The sequence below is a fragment of the Rhinoderma darwinii genome, chromosome 5 (genome assembly GCF_050947455.1).
Source record: "Rhinoderma darwinii isolate aRhiDar2 chromosome 5, aRhiDar2.hap1, whole genome shotgun sequence".
NCBI classification, from domain to species: Eukaryota; Metazoa; Chordata; class Amphibia; order Anura; family Rhinodermatidae; genus Rhinoderma; species Rhinoderma darwinii.
Genome location: NC_134691.1, coordinates 263,372,429 through 263,388,199, shown reverse-complemented (window position 1 = coordinate 263,388,199; position 15,771 = coordinate 263,372,429). Strand labels below are relative to the sequence as shown.

Here is a 15,771-nt window from a genome sequence, read left to right as displayed (position 1 = left end):
CCGCTTAACAGCTGTTTTGTAAGAATCAGCGGCGAGCACCTCTCCCCCACACACACAAGTCCCCCCAAACATGCAACTGCGCCACACACAACCCCCCCCCCCCCACCCACTGTGGAGTAGGTATTGTGCAGGGTGCTTGTGGGGGGTTGTGTTTTGGTGGGCGTGTGTGTGTGGTGGGGTGCATGCAGGGTGCTGTTGGGGGGTGTATCTGTGTGGGCGGTGCATGCAGGGTGCTTGTGGGGACCTCTAGTATTTATTGTGGGGAGAAGACAGAAGTCGCTGTAGGTGAGTAAGTATTTATATTTTTCATATTGCTAACCTTATTTTTTTTTTGTTTTGCAGGTTCTGCTGAACCTATTGGACTTTTTTTAATAAAATGGTTAGCGAGGATTGTGTGGGGGAGTTATTATTTCATTAAGAATATTTTTTTATGTCTCATTGTTTTTTTAAAATTCTTTATTAGCGCCTTAGTAATGGCAGTTGTCTGTTTGACAACATCTATTACTAAGGCGGGGCTTAGTCTTAGCCAGTAAAAAGCTAGCACTAACCCCCCATTATTACCCTGGTACCCACCGCCACCAGGGTTAAGAGTCGGGTAAGAGCCAGTACCTGACCATCTGTAGTGATGGCCGGGCACTGGGGCGGCCGCAGGCTGGTATAATTTGGCTGAGAAAGGTCCAGAAACTGTGGGCCTTCCCATCCTATTAATGCTATGCTGCTGCTGCTATGCTGTATCTGGCTGGATATGAAAATGGGGGGGACCCCGCATGTTTTTTTTAAAAAAATAATTAAAACATGATTTGGGGCCCCCCATTTTTTATAACCAGCCAGATACAACATAGCAGTAGCAGCAGCAGCAGCCTAGCATTACCAGGGTGGAAAAAGTCACGTTTTTTGGCTCTTCCCAGCCTCATACCACCAACCTGCGGCCGCCCACAATTCTCAACCTTCACAACAGGTGGTCGTGTACTGGATCGTACCCGGCTCTTCCCGATACCACTGGTGGTGGTGGGTACCGGGCTAATAATGAAGATTAGTATTTGCCTTTTTACTGGCTAGCATTAAGCCCCGCCTTAGTAATGGACGTTGTCAAACAGGCAACTGCCATTACTAAGGTGGTAATAAAGTATTCAAAAAAACAAACATAAGAAAATATTTTTATGGAAATAAAAACTCCCCCACACAATCCTCACTAACCATTTTATTTAAACAAAAACCGTAGATCATCGCAGTAGTCCACCGAATCTGCAACGTAGTCCAATAGGTCCAGTGGAACCTGCAAAAAAAAATAAAGTTAGGCCTCAAGCACACTTCAGTGAAATGCTTCAGTGTGCGATCTGTTTTTTTAACGGATAGCACATTGACCCATTCCTTTTTATTTGCGTTTTTTTTTTAAAGTTCTTGTGTGTGCTTTTTGAAAGTTTTTGGGCGCGTAGTTAGGACTCCCACTGACTCTGGAAGCATTTGGCGCATTTTATGCACCAAAGAATTGATCCAACATTTCTTTTTTACACAACACTTTTTTTAAAATCGCTTTTGTAAAAAACGAACGGCTCGCTCTCCCATTGATGTAAATGTCAAACGCTTGATTAAGCTTCCCGTCTTTTTCGCATGTTTTTTACGCATCTTGTGTGTGCTTTTTGGCGTATAATTAGGACTCCCATTGAGTATGGGAACATTTGGCATGTTTTACGTGCAAAAGAATTGACTCGACACTTCATTATTTACACAACGTGTTTTTTTAAAAATGTGTGTGTAAAAAAGCGTGTTGTAAGTACTAACAGCGCGCTTTACCAATTATGTAAATGAAAAGCGTAATCAAGCGTTTTTTGATGCGGTTTTTGGCATGTAAAATGTACCATTAAACCACGCCAAATACACGCCGTGTGAACCTGTCAACGGAAAAGTCATTCACCACAGGGTCACCCTCTTCACTTTCATCATTCAAATCCATGTGGTGTGTTCTATAGCTTCTACTAGCTGCGTTGTAAAGGCTCTCCCAAAATGGGAGCCGGACAATCCTCAGCAATTTGATGACCCCTTTTCCTGGCTTGTAGCCAAAAATAGGGAGGGGGGGGTGAGATTCCCCCTAACATTTACAGCAGCTGTGAGTCAGTTGCTTGCCCTTATTCACCTTGCTGTAATTCTGGGAAGTACTCTCTCTGGTGGCCAACATGGGAATTATTACAAATTAAATAATAATTTGACAATAATAATTTCCTACCATGTGGAAGAATAAAAAATACAACAAAAAACGTAAAAAATATAATAAAAATAAGTAACTTACTTAAAGAAACAAATATTAATTCACGACACATTCCCTTTAATGCCATGCACAGCTGCTGCTAAAAGTATGGTGCTGTGCATGTTGTGACCCCCTCCGATCTAATATTGATGGCCTATCTTAAGGATAGGCCATCAATTTTAAAGAAACGGATAACCCCTTAAAAGCAGTGGTCTCCAAGCTGTGGCTCTCCAGCTGTTGTGTCTACAATTCCCAGCATGCACTGCAGCTTTAAGGCATTAATATTCTGATATCCTACAGGTATGAAATTTGGTACTGCCATATGGGTGGTATTACTATATAGGCACTACATGGCAATATTATTCTCCTGAAAGACTGCATCTCAGTGAATGTGCACCAAAAGAAAAAGATACGCCTATTAGAATATTGGATGTCAAATTTAATCATTGTACCGTATAATTTTCACTATTCTGCCCCGTTTGTGCCAATTCATTATGAGCTTCTGAATTGTGGGCAGAAAGATCTTGATTTAAAGCACTATTTTTGCGAAGAAAAATGAGATTGTTCTGAATGAAGCATTTAATTAGCTTGGCTTTAATGAAATATCCTTTTTTCTTCCTGTTATAACTTTTGATTCAAAGTAAAAAAGAAAACCCAAGTGCCTATCTTGTAGAAATATATCATGTTTAGCTAAAATTGCTTTGAAGTTAATGAGGACTAGCAACATTTTTTAGAACACATTTCTCAACCAATATCTAATGGGGTTGTTTATCAAGCAAATGGGTTTAGACCGGTGAGATTTCAGAAGTCCTAGAGCTGAGCCTTCTTTGTACTGTGATAGAGGGTTTTCTATTTGATACAGCCATGTTCTAAATCATACACCAAGTAATAGTAATGAATGTATATTGTTAATAAACATGAAGGAGTGTCATATTTAATTCCATACAATTTAGAGTACTGTGTTGTACTCCAGAGCGTTTAATGCAATGATAAATCATTCTGCTCCAGCTCAATATGTCATTCCCCTTCAAGTTTCTTCAGCTTGACTTTGGTGACATTGGAAAAATGATATATTATTTTATATTGTCGGAAGGGCTTATCTTTTGCATTGACTTGTTTTCAGACTTGTGATGTACATCGAACGAGACAGCAGAAAAACCACACCAGGAAAAGAGCAGCAAAGCGTCAACGAATACCTGTCAGTATGTCTGGACCTCCTCATCCATCACATCGTATGCGAGCTGCCAGGAATTCTGGGTAATTTGATAGGATCTGGAAAAGATTGCATTGTATTTATCATAGTCATTTTAATTCTATGAAGAGTTTGATTTTGCAACATTAAACGTATAATTGTTGTTTTGTTGTTTTTTTTGTTGTTTTTTTGAGGGGGTGGTTGATTTCTTTCAAATTTTACAAATTCAAAACCTAATTATGGAGGCACATTAATTAGTCTGTTTTCTATACTGGATTATGTTTATACAGTTGTCCTCATAATTACGCAACCTTTTTTTGCTATGACACAATGTAGGTCCATGAGCAGATGTATTTTATATATCTTCGGTATGATCACTCCATCTCCCAAGAAGAATTAGATATTTAAAAGCAAAAAAACTTGTAGATTTATTAATTCTATTAATATAATGTGTATCTCAAATCTTACAATTCAATTTGTCAATGCATCCTTATGGCCAGAATTGTTTTACCTACATTTTCCATAAGTCAATCTCAAACCTGGCAAAATTGATTTGATCAACACAGCCTAATGGCCGGCAAATCTCGATCCGACATGCAAATCGGCGAAACTGGAGTAAGATAAAAATATTTACTAATCTGGAGATCATTAGCGGTGGGGGGGGATGCACTTGATGTGACTTTGTCATAACCTGTCAATACATTAGGCATTTGAGACGGCCATTATGTGAACAACTTTTTGTTCATGGTTGGTCTGTGAAGGTTATCGTGCTAACGACAACGTCATAAATTAAAACAACAAAAATTGGCGATGGTTATGTGCTTTGATCTGTGACCTGGTCTGGGCTTCTATTGATGGGATTAAGATCTGTCGTTTGGTATGAACTACTTTATAAGACTGCACCCGACATCGACTGAAAAAACGACAGATCAACTTTTCCACGGATATCTGTCTTTAGTCGGCGTCTGTCACGCTCCCTTGTGTCACAGCCCTTTCGGCCAACCAAAATCTCTGGTTTATTGTCAGCTATAGGAAATGGAGTCTGCAAAAGATTGATCGCTTTTGGCCATGTCATCATATTGGATCTTCTGAGCATTTCGCTTGAGACTTTTTCCGATCATTCAGCCTAGTGGTGCAATGTTCGAATGGAGTATTTTATGTTGGCAAGAAAATGGTAACAAATTTATTGAGTCTACATTTTGCCATATTAATAACCATTAATCTTTTTGCCATTTTTATCAACATCTCATACAGCAATTAACCCTTCAATAAACAGTTTGTGAAAGATTATTCAGTTTAAGAAACTGAATTTCAATAAGAAAAACTTAAACTTTTCAGCCTTCAGATCACCTGCCTTGTTGTTTCAATAAACATATGTACAAACAGACAGTTTATATCATCTCATTTTTACATCTTCCCAATTTTTCTTACAGGTGACATACTCAGTTCCTTATCAAATGTGTCTGGACGTAAACATCCATCAACTGTTCAGGCTAAACAACTGAAAATATGCCTTCCTAATATGGCAATAATACTTCATCTTGTAACATCCCAGGTTGAGTATTATTTCTTATGCTTTTGAGATGTGCATTACATGGATAAATAATAGCACAAAGCTAAAGGTTGTTTTTTGCATGCAATGAAATATTTATCATAGAGTTTTGGCAGTTGAAACCCCTACCGATCCCCAAAACGGTGTTGGTTCTGGTCATCCTTGCAGCAGAGGGCACACTGTTGAAGTCACTCTACATTGAAGTTAATAAGAAGTATACACCTTAACCCCTCAATGACCGCTATTACGCCTTTTCATGGCGGTCATTAAGGGGCTTTATTCTAGGCCGCCGCCTTTTCACGGCGACCTAATCAACTCCTTGCACAGGTCTAACGTGAAGGCTGGAACCGGGGCCCGGCTCTCTGATGACAGCTGGACTCCTGCTCCAACAGTAGCGATCCAAGTTTACTTAGATCGCGGCCGTTTAACACCTCAAATGCCGGGGTCATTAGCGGCCGCTGCATTTCAGTTGTTTACAGAGGGAGGGAGCTCCCTCTGTCACCCATCGGCAGCCCGCAAATGCAATTGCGGGCATCCGATGGGGTGCCATGGCAGCCGGGAGCCTAACAAAGGCCCCCAGGTCTGCCCTGGCTATATACCTGTTAGGACGTGTCAGAGGCATGTCGTAATAGATGCCTGTCAGTTTTACACTGACAGGCAATTATGCTTTGGTATACGAAGTATACCAAAGCAACATATCTGCGATCTAAATAATATCACATTATGAAGTCCCCTAGTGAGACTGAAAAAATAATTAATGTGAAATAAAAATTAATAAAAAGGTACACATTAAAAATAAGAGCCTTTTTTTGCCATTTATTTAGTAAAAGTGTAAAAATAAAAACGACACATATATGGTATCCCCGCAATCGTAATGACCCAAAAAATAAAGTTTGCATATTATTTAAGCCCGCAAGGTGAACACCGTAAAAACAAACCCGCAAAAAAACAACGCCAAAATTGCTGTTTTTCCTATTCCCCCCCCCAGAAAAATAATATAAAAAGGTTAATCAATAAGTCCCATGTACCCCAAAATGGTAGCAATGAAGTCCCACAAAAAAAACAAGCCTTCGTATGGCGATAGTGACGGAAAATGAAAAAAGTTATGGCTCTTTGAAAGCAGCAATGCAAAATAAAATTATTTTAGTTCAAAAGTGTTTTTATTCTGCAAAAGTAGTAAAACATAATAAAAATATGCATATTTGGTATTGCCGTAATCGTACCGACCCATAGAATAAAGGTGGCATGTTATTTACGATGCATGGTGAACGGCGCAAATGTAAAATGCATAGAACAATGGCTAAATTGCTGGGTTTTTTTTATATCTCCCCCACCAAAAAAAGTTAATAAAAGAAATTCTATATACCCCAAAACGGTGCCATTAAAAAATACAACTCATCCCACAAAAAAAAGTCCTCATACAGTCATTTCCACATGAAGATAAAAAAAAGTTATAGCACTTTGAATGTGACGATGGAAAAACGAAAAAAATAGCTTGGTCGTTAGGGCCCAGAATGCAAGCAGGGGGAAGGGGTTAAACAAAGCAGTCCTGTGGACATTTCATAAAGCATTTCAAAACATATGAAAATCAAAAGCTTCTAAGGCCCGCCTTTTCTACAAAAACCTGTGTAAAAAAAACATGGATAATAAAAGGGCCAGTTCACACAGTTTTTTGGTTTCAACTGTGTTTTTATTGAAAATTTTTCAAAAATATACATATAACTTAGAGCAGCATGAAGAGCCATGCAATTCACATAGTAAGACAGTAACTTTCAATAGACAGACAAAACATCTGGGAAAAAACACAGGGGTTTAAGGGGGTGAGGGGGGGGGGGGATAGTCGGAGCTCCACCTACCACCTAATCTTGAGTTCCCTGTATCCAATACTTGTCCCACGGGTCCCACACCACTTTGAACCTGTCCAGTTCATTGTCAATAGAGGCCGTCATATGCTCCATTGTACGTATTTCCCTAATTCTAGTTACTAAGTCGATGTGGGAGGGAGGGGTTGTCTGTCTCCATTTCCACGCTATCAACGTCTTAGCGGCTGTGAGAAAGTGTCGAAAGAGTCGAGCTGGTGATTTCCCCAAAGACCTAGGGGGAACATTTAGGAGGTAATGAAGAGGGTCTAAGGGAATATCCTGCTGCAACACCGCCAATGCCAAGTTCTTAACTTCCAACCAATACTGTTGTACCAGTGAACAGCTCCAGAAAATATGGAACAGATCACCTCTCTGACCTCTACATCGCCAGCAATCCGACGGAATACCCGGATTGAAGCTATGCAAAAAGGCAGGGGTATGGTACCAAAACATAAGGATTTTATATTGGTTTTCCTTATATGCAGTGCAGATGGAGGTTTTAGCTGCTTGCGACCAAATAATCTGCCACAATGAGAGCGGGATGGATTTATTCAGTAAGGCCTCCCACTTCAACATGTATCTATGCCCAGGCGGAGGGGAACCCTCCGGGGATAGCAATAATGCATAAATGGCTGAGATAAGCCCCCTAGTGGTGGTAGCATACCGACATAACCTTTCGAAGCTTGTAGGTGCAGTAACCCGCGTGGATCTAAAAGTTTGCTGCATGTAATGTCTAACCTGAAGATAGTGAAAGAACGCAGCGGAGGGAATATTATGATGTTTTTGAAAGTATGAAAACGGGTGAAGCTCTTGCGTGTGGGGATCAACCATATCAGCCAGGTGAAATACCTCAATTCCCGTCCACAATCGGACTATTCGGGAGGTAGTGCCCCCCGGAATAGTGGGAGTGTAGAGTACCGAAGTCAAGGGCGGGCAACCCGATGCCAAATGGAAGCGGTTTTTACAGGTTTCCCACACCTCCCTTTGAAATCTCATGGGACCCAATAAAGATGCAGTCGGCATTACCAGTGGGTCACCCCATAACAGGGAGTTTGGGTGGACCGGGGCCATCCATAGCTTCTCTATTTCGGTCCATTTATTGTATGCCCTTAAAGACACCCAGCTGGGTATGCGACGGAGGTGTGCCGCCCAGTAGTACTTCACCACATCAGGGACCGATAGCCCACCCGCAGATCGACCCGATAATAAAACTGATTTCGGAATTCGATGTCTGCCGGAATGCCATATGAACCTGAGGATAGAAGACTGCATGGCCCGCAATTCCTTCATAGGTACTGCTACCGGCAAAGTCTCAAAGTAGTACAGTAATTTAGGGAGCAAGGTCATTTTGACCGCTGCTATGCGCCCAAAAAATGACATGGGAAGAGGATCCCACCTGGCCATTAGCTGACGTAGCTCTACAAACAGAGAGGGGAAATTAGCCTTGTAAACCGACGTATAGGAGGGAGTGAGTTGAACTCCTAAGTAAGTCAGGGAGGTTTCCTTCCAGTTGTAGGTGTAGTTGTGTTTGAGTAGCTGGAGCTCCTGGTGTGGGACATTAAGAGGGAGCGCTTCCGTTTTAGATGTATTAGTTTTATATCCTGACAGCCTCCCATACCTACGGAGAACTGTAGTAAGGTTAGGGAGGGAGGTATGAGGTTTAGTGATAGTCAAGAGGACGTCATCTGCAAACAGGGAAACCTTAAACTCTTTATCTTGTATCTGGACCCCCGCTATATCCCTGGATTTCCGTATTTGAGCTGCTAAAGGTTCTATGCATAGCACAAATAAAAGTGGGGATAGGGGACACCCCTGACGTGTACCATTCCAGATTTGAAACGGAGGGGAGGTGGAGTGTGGGAGTTTAATTGCCGCTGTCGGTTTGGAGTAGAGACCACGCAGTGCTGTCACATAAGGGCCCGAAATCCCAAATGAATTTAGAGTTTCGAACATAAATGGCCATCCCAAGCGGTCAAACGCCTTCTCTGCATCTAGACTAAGAAGGATCGCCGATTCCTTTTGCTTTTGGAGGGCATCAATGAGGTCAAGGGCCCTTCGTGTGTTGTCTCCTCCTTGCCTAAGAGGCACAAAGCCCACTTGGTCTTTGTGAATCAAAGAAGGGAGCCAAACATTGAGTCTATTAGCTAGAAGACGGGTGAAAATTTTTAGATCCGAATTCAGAAGGGCTATGGGTCTGTAATTGGAGCACTCTGCGTGGTCTTTACCCGGTTTAGGGATCAGCGTGATATGAGAATGCAGGAATGTTTGAGGGATGGGAGAACCCTGTAGGAATTCATTAAATAAGGAAGCCATCCGTGGAACCAAGATCTCTGCAAAGGTCTTATAATACCCATATGTAAAGCCATCTGGTCCAGGGGCCTTACCACTAGGGAGGTCCTTCAATATATCAAACAATTCCTCCGCAGAGATCGGGGCATTCAGGGATGAAAGCTCCTCATCTTTCAGTTTAGGGAGAGCACAGGAAGAGAGATATGCTTGCAGCGTTTCCCTCCGACGAGCCGGATCAGGTGGTAAGGTATTTGGCAGGTGGTATAAGGATTTATAATAGTCATGAAAAAGTGTGGCTATCGTGTCTGGGTGATGCTGGAGTATGCCCGCCTTATCCCGAACCGCCTGTGGAGTACGAACAGTCGCCTGATCCCGCAATAGTCTGGCCAGAAGCGAGTGCGCCTTATTACCTTTGTCGTAATATTTCCTTTTTGTGTATAGTAATGACTTTTCTACCCCCTTCATAGCTAAGTCCTTGAGTTGTGCTCTAGCCTCTATCAATTTCCGTAGTGTCGGGACCGCCGGTTTAATCCCCATTTCTCTCTCCAACTTAGTAATTGTCCGATGGAGAGCCACCCTCTTGGCCCGAGAGTCTCTTTTCAATCTAGATCCCATTACTATGCATTGCCCTCTCATCACCGCCTTATGCGCCTCCCAAAGAGTGGATACTGAAGGAACCGATCCCTCATTAAGTGCATAAAATTCCTGCATATGTCCGGCCAGGCTGTCCCTAAGAGCAGGGGACTTAATCAAAGTTTCGTTTAAGCGCCAATGACATACTCTCGTATTTGGTTTCCCTATCTGTAGGGACACAGAAACTGGTGCGTGATCTGACCAAGAGATGGGGTCTATATTCGCCCCCTGGAGCGCCCGGAGGGAAGGGACATTACCAAAAAAGTAATCTAAGCGTGTATGAGTGCTGTGCGTATGGGAGAAGAAGGTATAGGACCTATCACCTGGGTGATCCACTCGCCACAAATCATAGAGCTGGTGCTCTCTAATTAGTTGCCTAAAACGTGTAGAAAGTCCTGTAAGGGTGGGCGTCGGAGTAGCGTGTGTAAGAGAGACCCTATCCATGGACGTGGAGAACGGGACATTAAAATCTCCTCCCACCAGCCATGCCCCCCTAGGAAGCTTCTGGAGTTTAGAAAGGAGTCTACGTAGGAATGGAATCTGTGCGGTATTAGGAGAGTAAACGTTACATAAAACAATGGGCTGCCCAAGCAAAGTCCCCTCTATTATAACATATCTGCCTTTCGGATCTAGATGTGAGGTGTGAACTTGTATGGGGCAGGAAGCTGCTATCAAAATGGCCACCCCCTCCCTTTTGCGACCTGACGAGGCAGAGTACACAGCAGGATACGCCCCTCGGGCAAATTGGAAAGTTCCGGATGAATCTAAGTGTGTTTCCTGCAGAAAAGCAACTTCCGCTCCAAGCGATTTCAACTCCCTGAGAAGCAAGCGTCTCTTCACATTGGAGTTGAGACCCTTGACATTAAGTGTGACAAATTTAACCATGGTCAAAGATGTATGAAAGAGCAAAGAATGATGTGGAAAGTGCGGATGTATACAGCTCACAGTTATGTCGGGGCCAGTCCCATGTCGGTTTCAAAGCAAGCAGTGTTCTACGGCGTCCTTCTACCTTGGAGGTTCTTGGAGGATTCACTGTCGTCTCAAGTGTTATTTCGGATGAAAGTAGGAGGGGAGGGAAAGACACTGGGGTAAAGACGTACCAGGGAGACAATACACATATCTGCAGTGAGAACAAAGAGAAATGCATGAGATCAATGAATTTCAAACACACTCAGAAAATACTACCAGGGAGAATACTATACCCTGGGGCGGGTGATATTAAAGCAAAAGAAAACTGGTAATACAATATTACCCTTTGCAACTCTCTCTAAAAACAGAGGGAGAACTGCAAAACAAATTACCCCTATCAAAAAAGGAGGTCGGGTCTCAACAGTCGAGGAACCTAGTACAAAAGTACGTATAAATACGTACAGGCCGAGAAAAAACAAAAAGGGGGTGAAAGAGCCAAGTGTATCCCGGGCAATCGCGCCCTGCCACAATTTACGTTAACGAATTAAAGAGAAGCAACATAAAATCAGAAATATAATCCTAAATGCATTTTTAGCCTAGGATAGTGCAACTGGCGAAGGGAGTAGCTGGTATGGGTGACCAGGCTCCTTCACATATATTACGGAGGTGCCGTGTATCTGCGCAGCGTCCATCAATTCAAATCAGGTCTTGGTGGACTTCGGTTAGACTGTCGTCTTGGAGAGGTCCTCCGCTTATTTCGGACCGACTGCCAGACTGGAGGTGGAGACGAAGGCGGCAAAGGAGTCTCCCAATTCTGCATCTTGGGCGTTGGTATACCAAGGGAGTCACAGAAATGAGGCAAATCCCCTGGGTACCTCAGGGTTGCAGAAACACCATCTCTTCGGGCTGTAAGGGAGAACGGAAACCCCCATCGATAAATAATATTGTGGTCCCGTAGGGCTGCGAGAAGCGGACGAAGCAGACGTCTTTTCTGTAACGTAATCCAGGAGAGATCCGGGAATAACTGAATCGGCACACCGGCATACTCCAGGTCTTTACGCTGACGGGCTTTAAGCATAATGTCCTCCTTAGTGCGGAAATCCTGGACACAGCAGATGATATCTCTGGGCTGAGATGTAATGGATTTTGGTTTCAGTGCTCTATGCGCTCTGTCAAGCGGTATCCGATTAGACGGGGGTGCACCCAAAAGGTCGTTAAAGATAGTCTCTAACACGATGGGAAGATCTTCAGACCCCGAGGGCTCCGGTATGCCCCTTATCCTTATATTATGACGGCGACCTCTGTTATCCAAATCCTCTAGATGCAGTTGCATATCTCTAATGGACGCCAGCTGGGAGGACACTGAAGACTGTATCACAGAGACATGGCGCCTAGTGGCATCGTGGTCATCTTCTAGAGCCTCCACCCTCGTAGCAATCTGCTGTATATGCTGCGACACCCCCGCCAATTCTGAACGAAAAGCTGCCTTCACTTCTTGTATCATACTCTTAAAGTCCTCTTTAGTGGGCAACTGTGAGAAACATTCCCTCCACATAGGGGGCACATCTGAAGGAAGTGAGGCTGAATCCTCCAGGTCAGAATCTGAGGCATATACAGGGGCCTGGGCATAGGGGGTCAAAGATGGTGTATCCCCCAGATCGTCTCTCCTCCCCGGCTGCTGGATCGTGGGCCGTTGAGGTTTAGGTGCAGGCCAAATCTGTAGGGCCATTTGTGCTCAGGGCTGTGACATTGGTGGTTCAAGCAGGTGTACTGGTGCCTCTAACTGAGCTGATGCTCCTCGTGGCCTGGCCTCCATTGCTCCTGGGATAGGGGACCCCCTTCCCTGCTGTTCACAGGACGAGGTGGAGGACAGCTTAGGGGAGCTGGGAGGGTGAACTTTAGCCATCCGGCTATTCAGCTTACCCTGTACGTGGGGCACTGTCTCCTCTCCCTGCTCGGACATCTCCCCTTCCTTCTGACACGAGGCTGTCCAAGATGGCTGCGGCTGAGGGAGCGGCGTGGCTTGCCGCCGAAGAAAGTAGCCGTCGATCGTTGGTGGAGCGGCGGCGACCTGGTGCTGTGCTGCAGGGGTGAGTCTAGACCCTTGGGGTCTTTTTTTCCCCATATGAGGCACCTTTCCCCGCTGTAGGCTGCTGGATCTGCGTGGCAGGGCGCGGAGCTCTCAGTTTATGCGACCGGCGCCATCGACTGCTGGCCACGCCCCCTCACACAGTTTTTGGACACAGAAACCACGCCAAAAAACGGCCGAAAATGCCTCCCATTGATTTCACCGGGAGGCAGAGGCGGTTTTTTCCCGCGAGCGGAAAAGCAGTCTCAAGGGAAGAAGAAGCGACATGCCCCATCTTCGGGCGTTTACGTCCCTGACCTCCCATTGACAGATCAAAATCTGCCACAAAATTCCGTCTGCCTGCAAAAAACTCTGTGTGAACATAGCCAAAGAGATTTTAGGCAAATCCTGTAAATATTTAACACCTTAACGACTGCCCACCGTCTTTTGACGGCAGGCGGTGCATGTCCTTAGTCTACAGCGACGTCTTTTGACGTCGCTGTAGAATAGGCTGATGAGCGCTCCTGTGAGCTCATCCTCTAAGAAGGAGCTGTAACTAACAGCTCCTGATCTTAGAGAAGCCTGCTGAATACATCTGGGGTCAAAACATTCGGACCCCAGCTGTTTAACAATTTTATCTCCGTGACCACGGCAAGATCAAAGGGAACTCCCCGGTTTGATCTCGTAATCGGAAACCCGGTGACGTGATCTAACACCAGGGAATCCCTCTGCAGTCAGCCCTGGGGACCTAGAAAGGACCCCAGGGCTGTCTGTTCAGTAAGCCTGCTGTTCGGGCACACTATGTCATAGTGACACTGTATGATATATTTGCATACAAGAGTATGTTAATACATTACAAGTAAAAAATAAAGTTATCCCTTAATGGGATTTTTTTTTAAAAAGTAACAAAAATAAATAAAAATAAAAAAAGCCATTATTTTGCATAAAATATATTTTATTGCCCTTACACTAAATAAAAACAAAACAACTACAGATATTAGGTATCTAAACGACCGTAATAACCTGAAGAATTAATCTAATGGGTTATTTAGCATGAGACGTGAATGGGATAAAAAATAAATAAGAAAAATTAGGCCGAGAATCACTTTTTCTTATATTCACGCCGTAAAAATATATTTTTTTCTCCCTCCAAACTATGAAAGAAAAATAATACAATTTCTCCCGCATAAAACAAGGCCTCATACGGCCACATCAATGAAAAAAATAAAAAAGTTATGGCTGCTCAAATGCAGAGAGGCAAAAACTGAAAAATTCAGCTGTCAGTAACACATTTTCAGGCCCCTGAAGGGGTTAAAATATAATGAATGTCAATATTTTGTTGCTGCCATAGTTCTAACGTTCTAAAGCGTCCGAATCCTCAAATATACGCAAACAATTTTCCTAGATCCAAGAAACTTCCTATTGACTGTTTATGAGAATGAGTGCTGTACTCAGCTGTATCCGTCATTCCCATAAACTTTGAATGGAGTGCATGCTAGACCGCCACTCCATTCAGGTCCTTCGCAGTGAGGAGGATTCGTAGGTCCGGGACAACCGTTCTCACGATCGGTGGGCGTCCCAGAGGTGGGGCACCCAGCGATCAGAAAATGAATAATTGATAATTTATGTTTTGGGGACAGCTCCTTTAAAATCACCCTTCTAGAAGACTTTTTGTGTGTTGTTCTACTACATTATGATAATTGCAATATACCAAGACAATATTCGGTCAAACACTATAAATTTCAGACCATTTATCCTGTGTAAACAGAGGATGTGCTGACGAAAATAACGTAAAGCGTATGAGAGAGGGTTCAAAGGAATGATCACATGAACGATCAATTGTACAAACCCCCTCTCAGTCATTGCTATGTAAAAAGGAACACTTTCTATGTCGACAATTTGCGCTCGTTATGGCAATTTTTCTGCCCGTGTAAAAGGACCCCAAGGGGAAAATATATTAAGCACTCTATGCCAGTAGAAAAGTCTCAATTTGCTCAAAAACTCAGTATTGTGCACCAAAATGTTGAGACTTTTGTATTTTGTAAGTAGGCATTCTTAGTGGGAGGGGCGGGACCACCTGCGGTCTGACAAATTCAATATAATTTAAGTCAGAATCTGGCAGAAATTATAGCGGAATTTTACGCCAGCTCGTGGCTGTCCTAGATTTCCCTTTCTGGCGCACAGACAGCTAGAGATGTGCCAAATTTATTAAGCATTTTACTCCAGCGCTCTTTATTATGAGACTGGCGTATGAAACGCCAGTCTTAATAAATTCCCCTAATGTCTTTTGCCAGCTTTACTTTTTCTGCACAGTAAAACATGTATGCTAAGAGCGGAATTGATATCCATCACAGTTTTGATTGTATCTTATTTATATATTTAATGCCCTATTTTTTTAAACAGGTATTTCGTTCCCAGGTGATCACTGATGAATTTATCTACAACTATGGAACATTACTAGTAAGTTAGATTCTTAATATGGCTATACCAATGTGGATGCAGTGTATTCCCTTTCGACCTTTTAATGAAAAAAGTATTGAAATGTGAATTTCTTATACCTTATTCCAGTCTTAATTGCATTACCCGAGGGAGGCCAGGTTTTATCCACACAAACACTATTCTTGCTCCAATTACATATTTAATATGAAATATTCAGCAGTTTTAGGTTTTCCTGTGTACATGCATTTCAATATGCAGCTCCATTGGTATTATATTATAGTATTTGGAACAATATTGTATTTGGAAACATGGGATGTAATAAAGTGGTTATTAAAGGGGTATTCACAAAAAAATGAAAAAAAATTATAGTTTTCCAGTATAAATTCTTCATGGTTTTGTTTACTCCTAGGGAATAAAAATCTGGCCCTATCATGGTCACGTGATGACACGTTAGTGCTTGGCTCGTTACAATACACAGCTCTGATAACTACACTGTGAATGTCATATTACACGGCCCGATATGGGTGATAAACGAGACAGGTTGTTGATGGGAGCAATGATTGCTTATGTATGGGAACGACC

General features: G+C 43.1%; 1 protein-coding gene across 2 annotated transcripts in view; it reads left to right on the top strand.

Annotated features, from left to right (window-relative positions):
• Positions 1 to 15,771, top strand: part of ULK4 (unc-51 like kinase 4) — a 771,869-nt gene that overhangs the window by 308,721 nt on the left and 447,377 nt on the right. For both annotated transcript variants that reach the window (XM_075827083.1, XM_075827084.1), the window contains exons 23-25: positions 3,369 to 3,502; positions 4,871 to 4,992; positions 15,154 to 15,210. In XM_075827083.1, the coding sequence (XP_075683198.1) occupies positions 3,369 to 3,502; positions 4,871 to 4,992; positions 15,154 to 15,210 (313 nt within the window). The remainder of the gene's footprint in view (positions 1 to 3,368; positions 3,503 to 4,870; positions 4,993 to 15,153; positions 15,211 to 15,771) is intronic.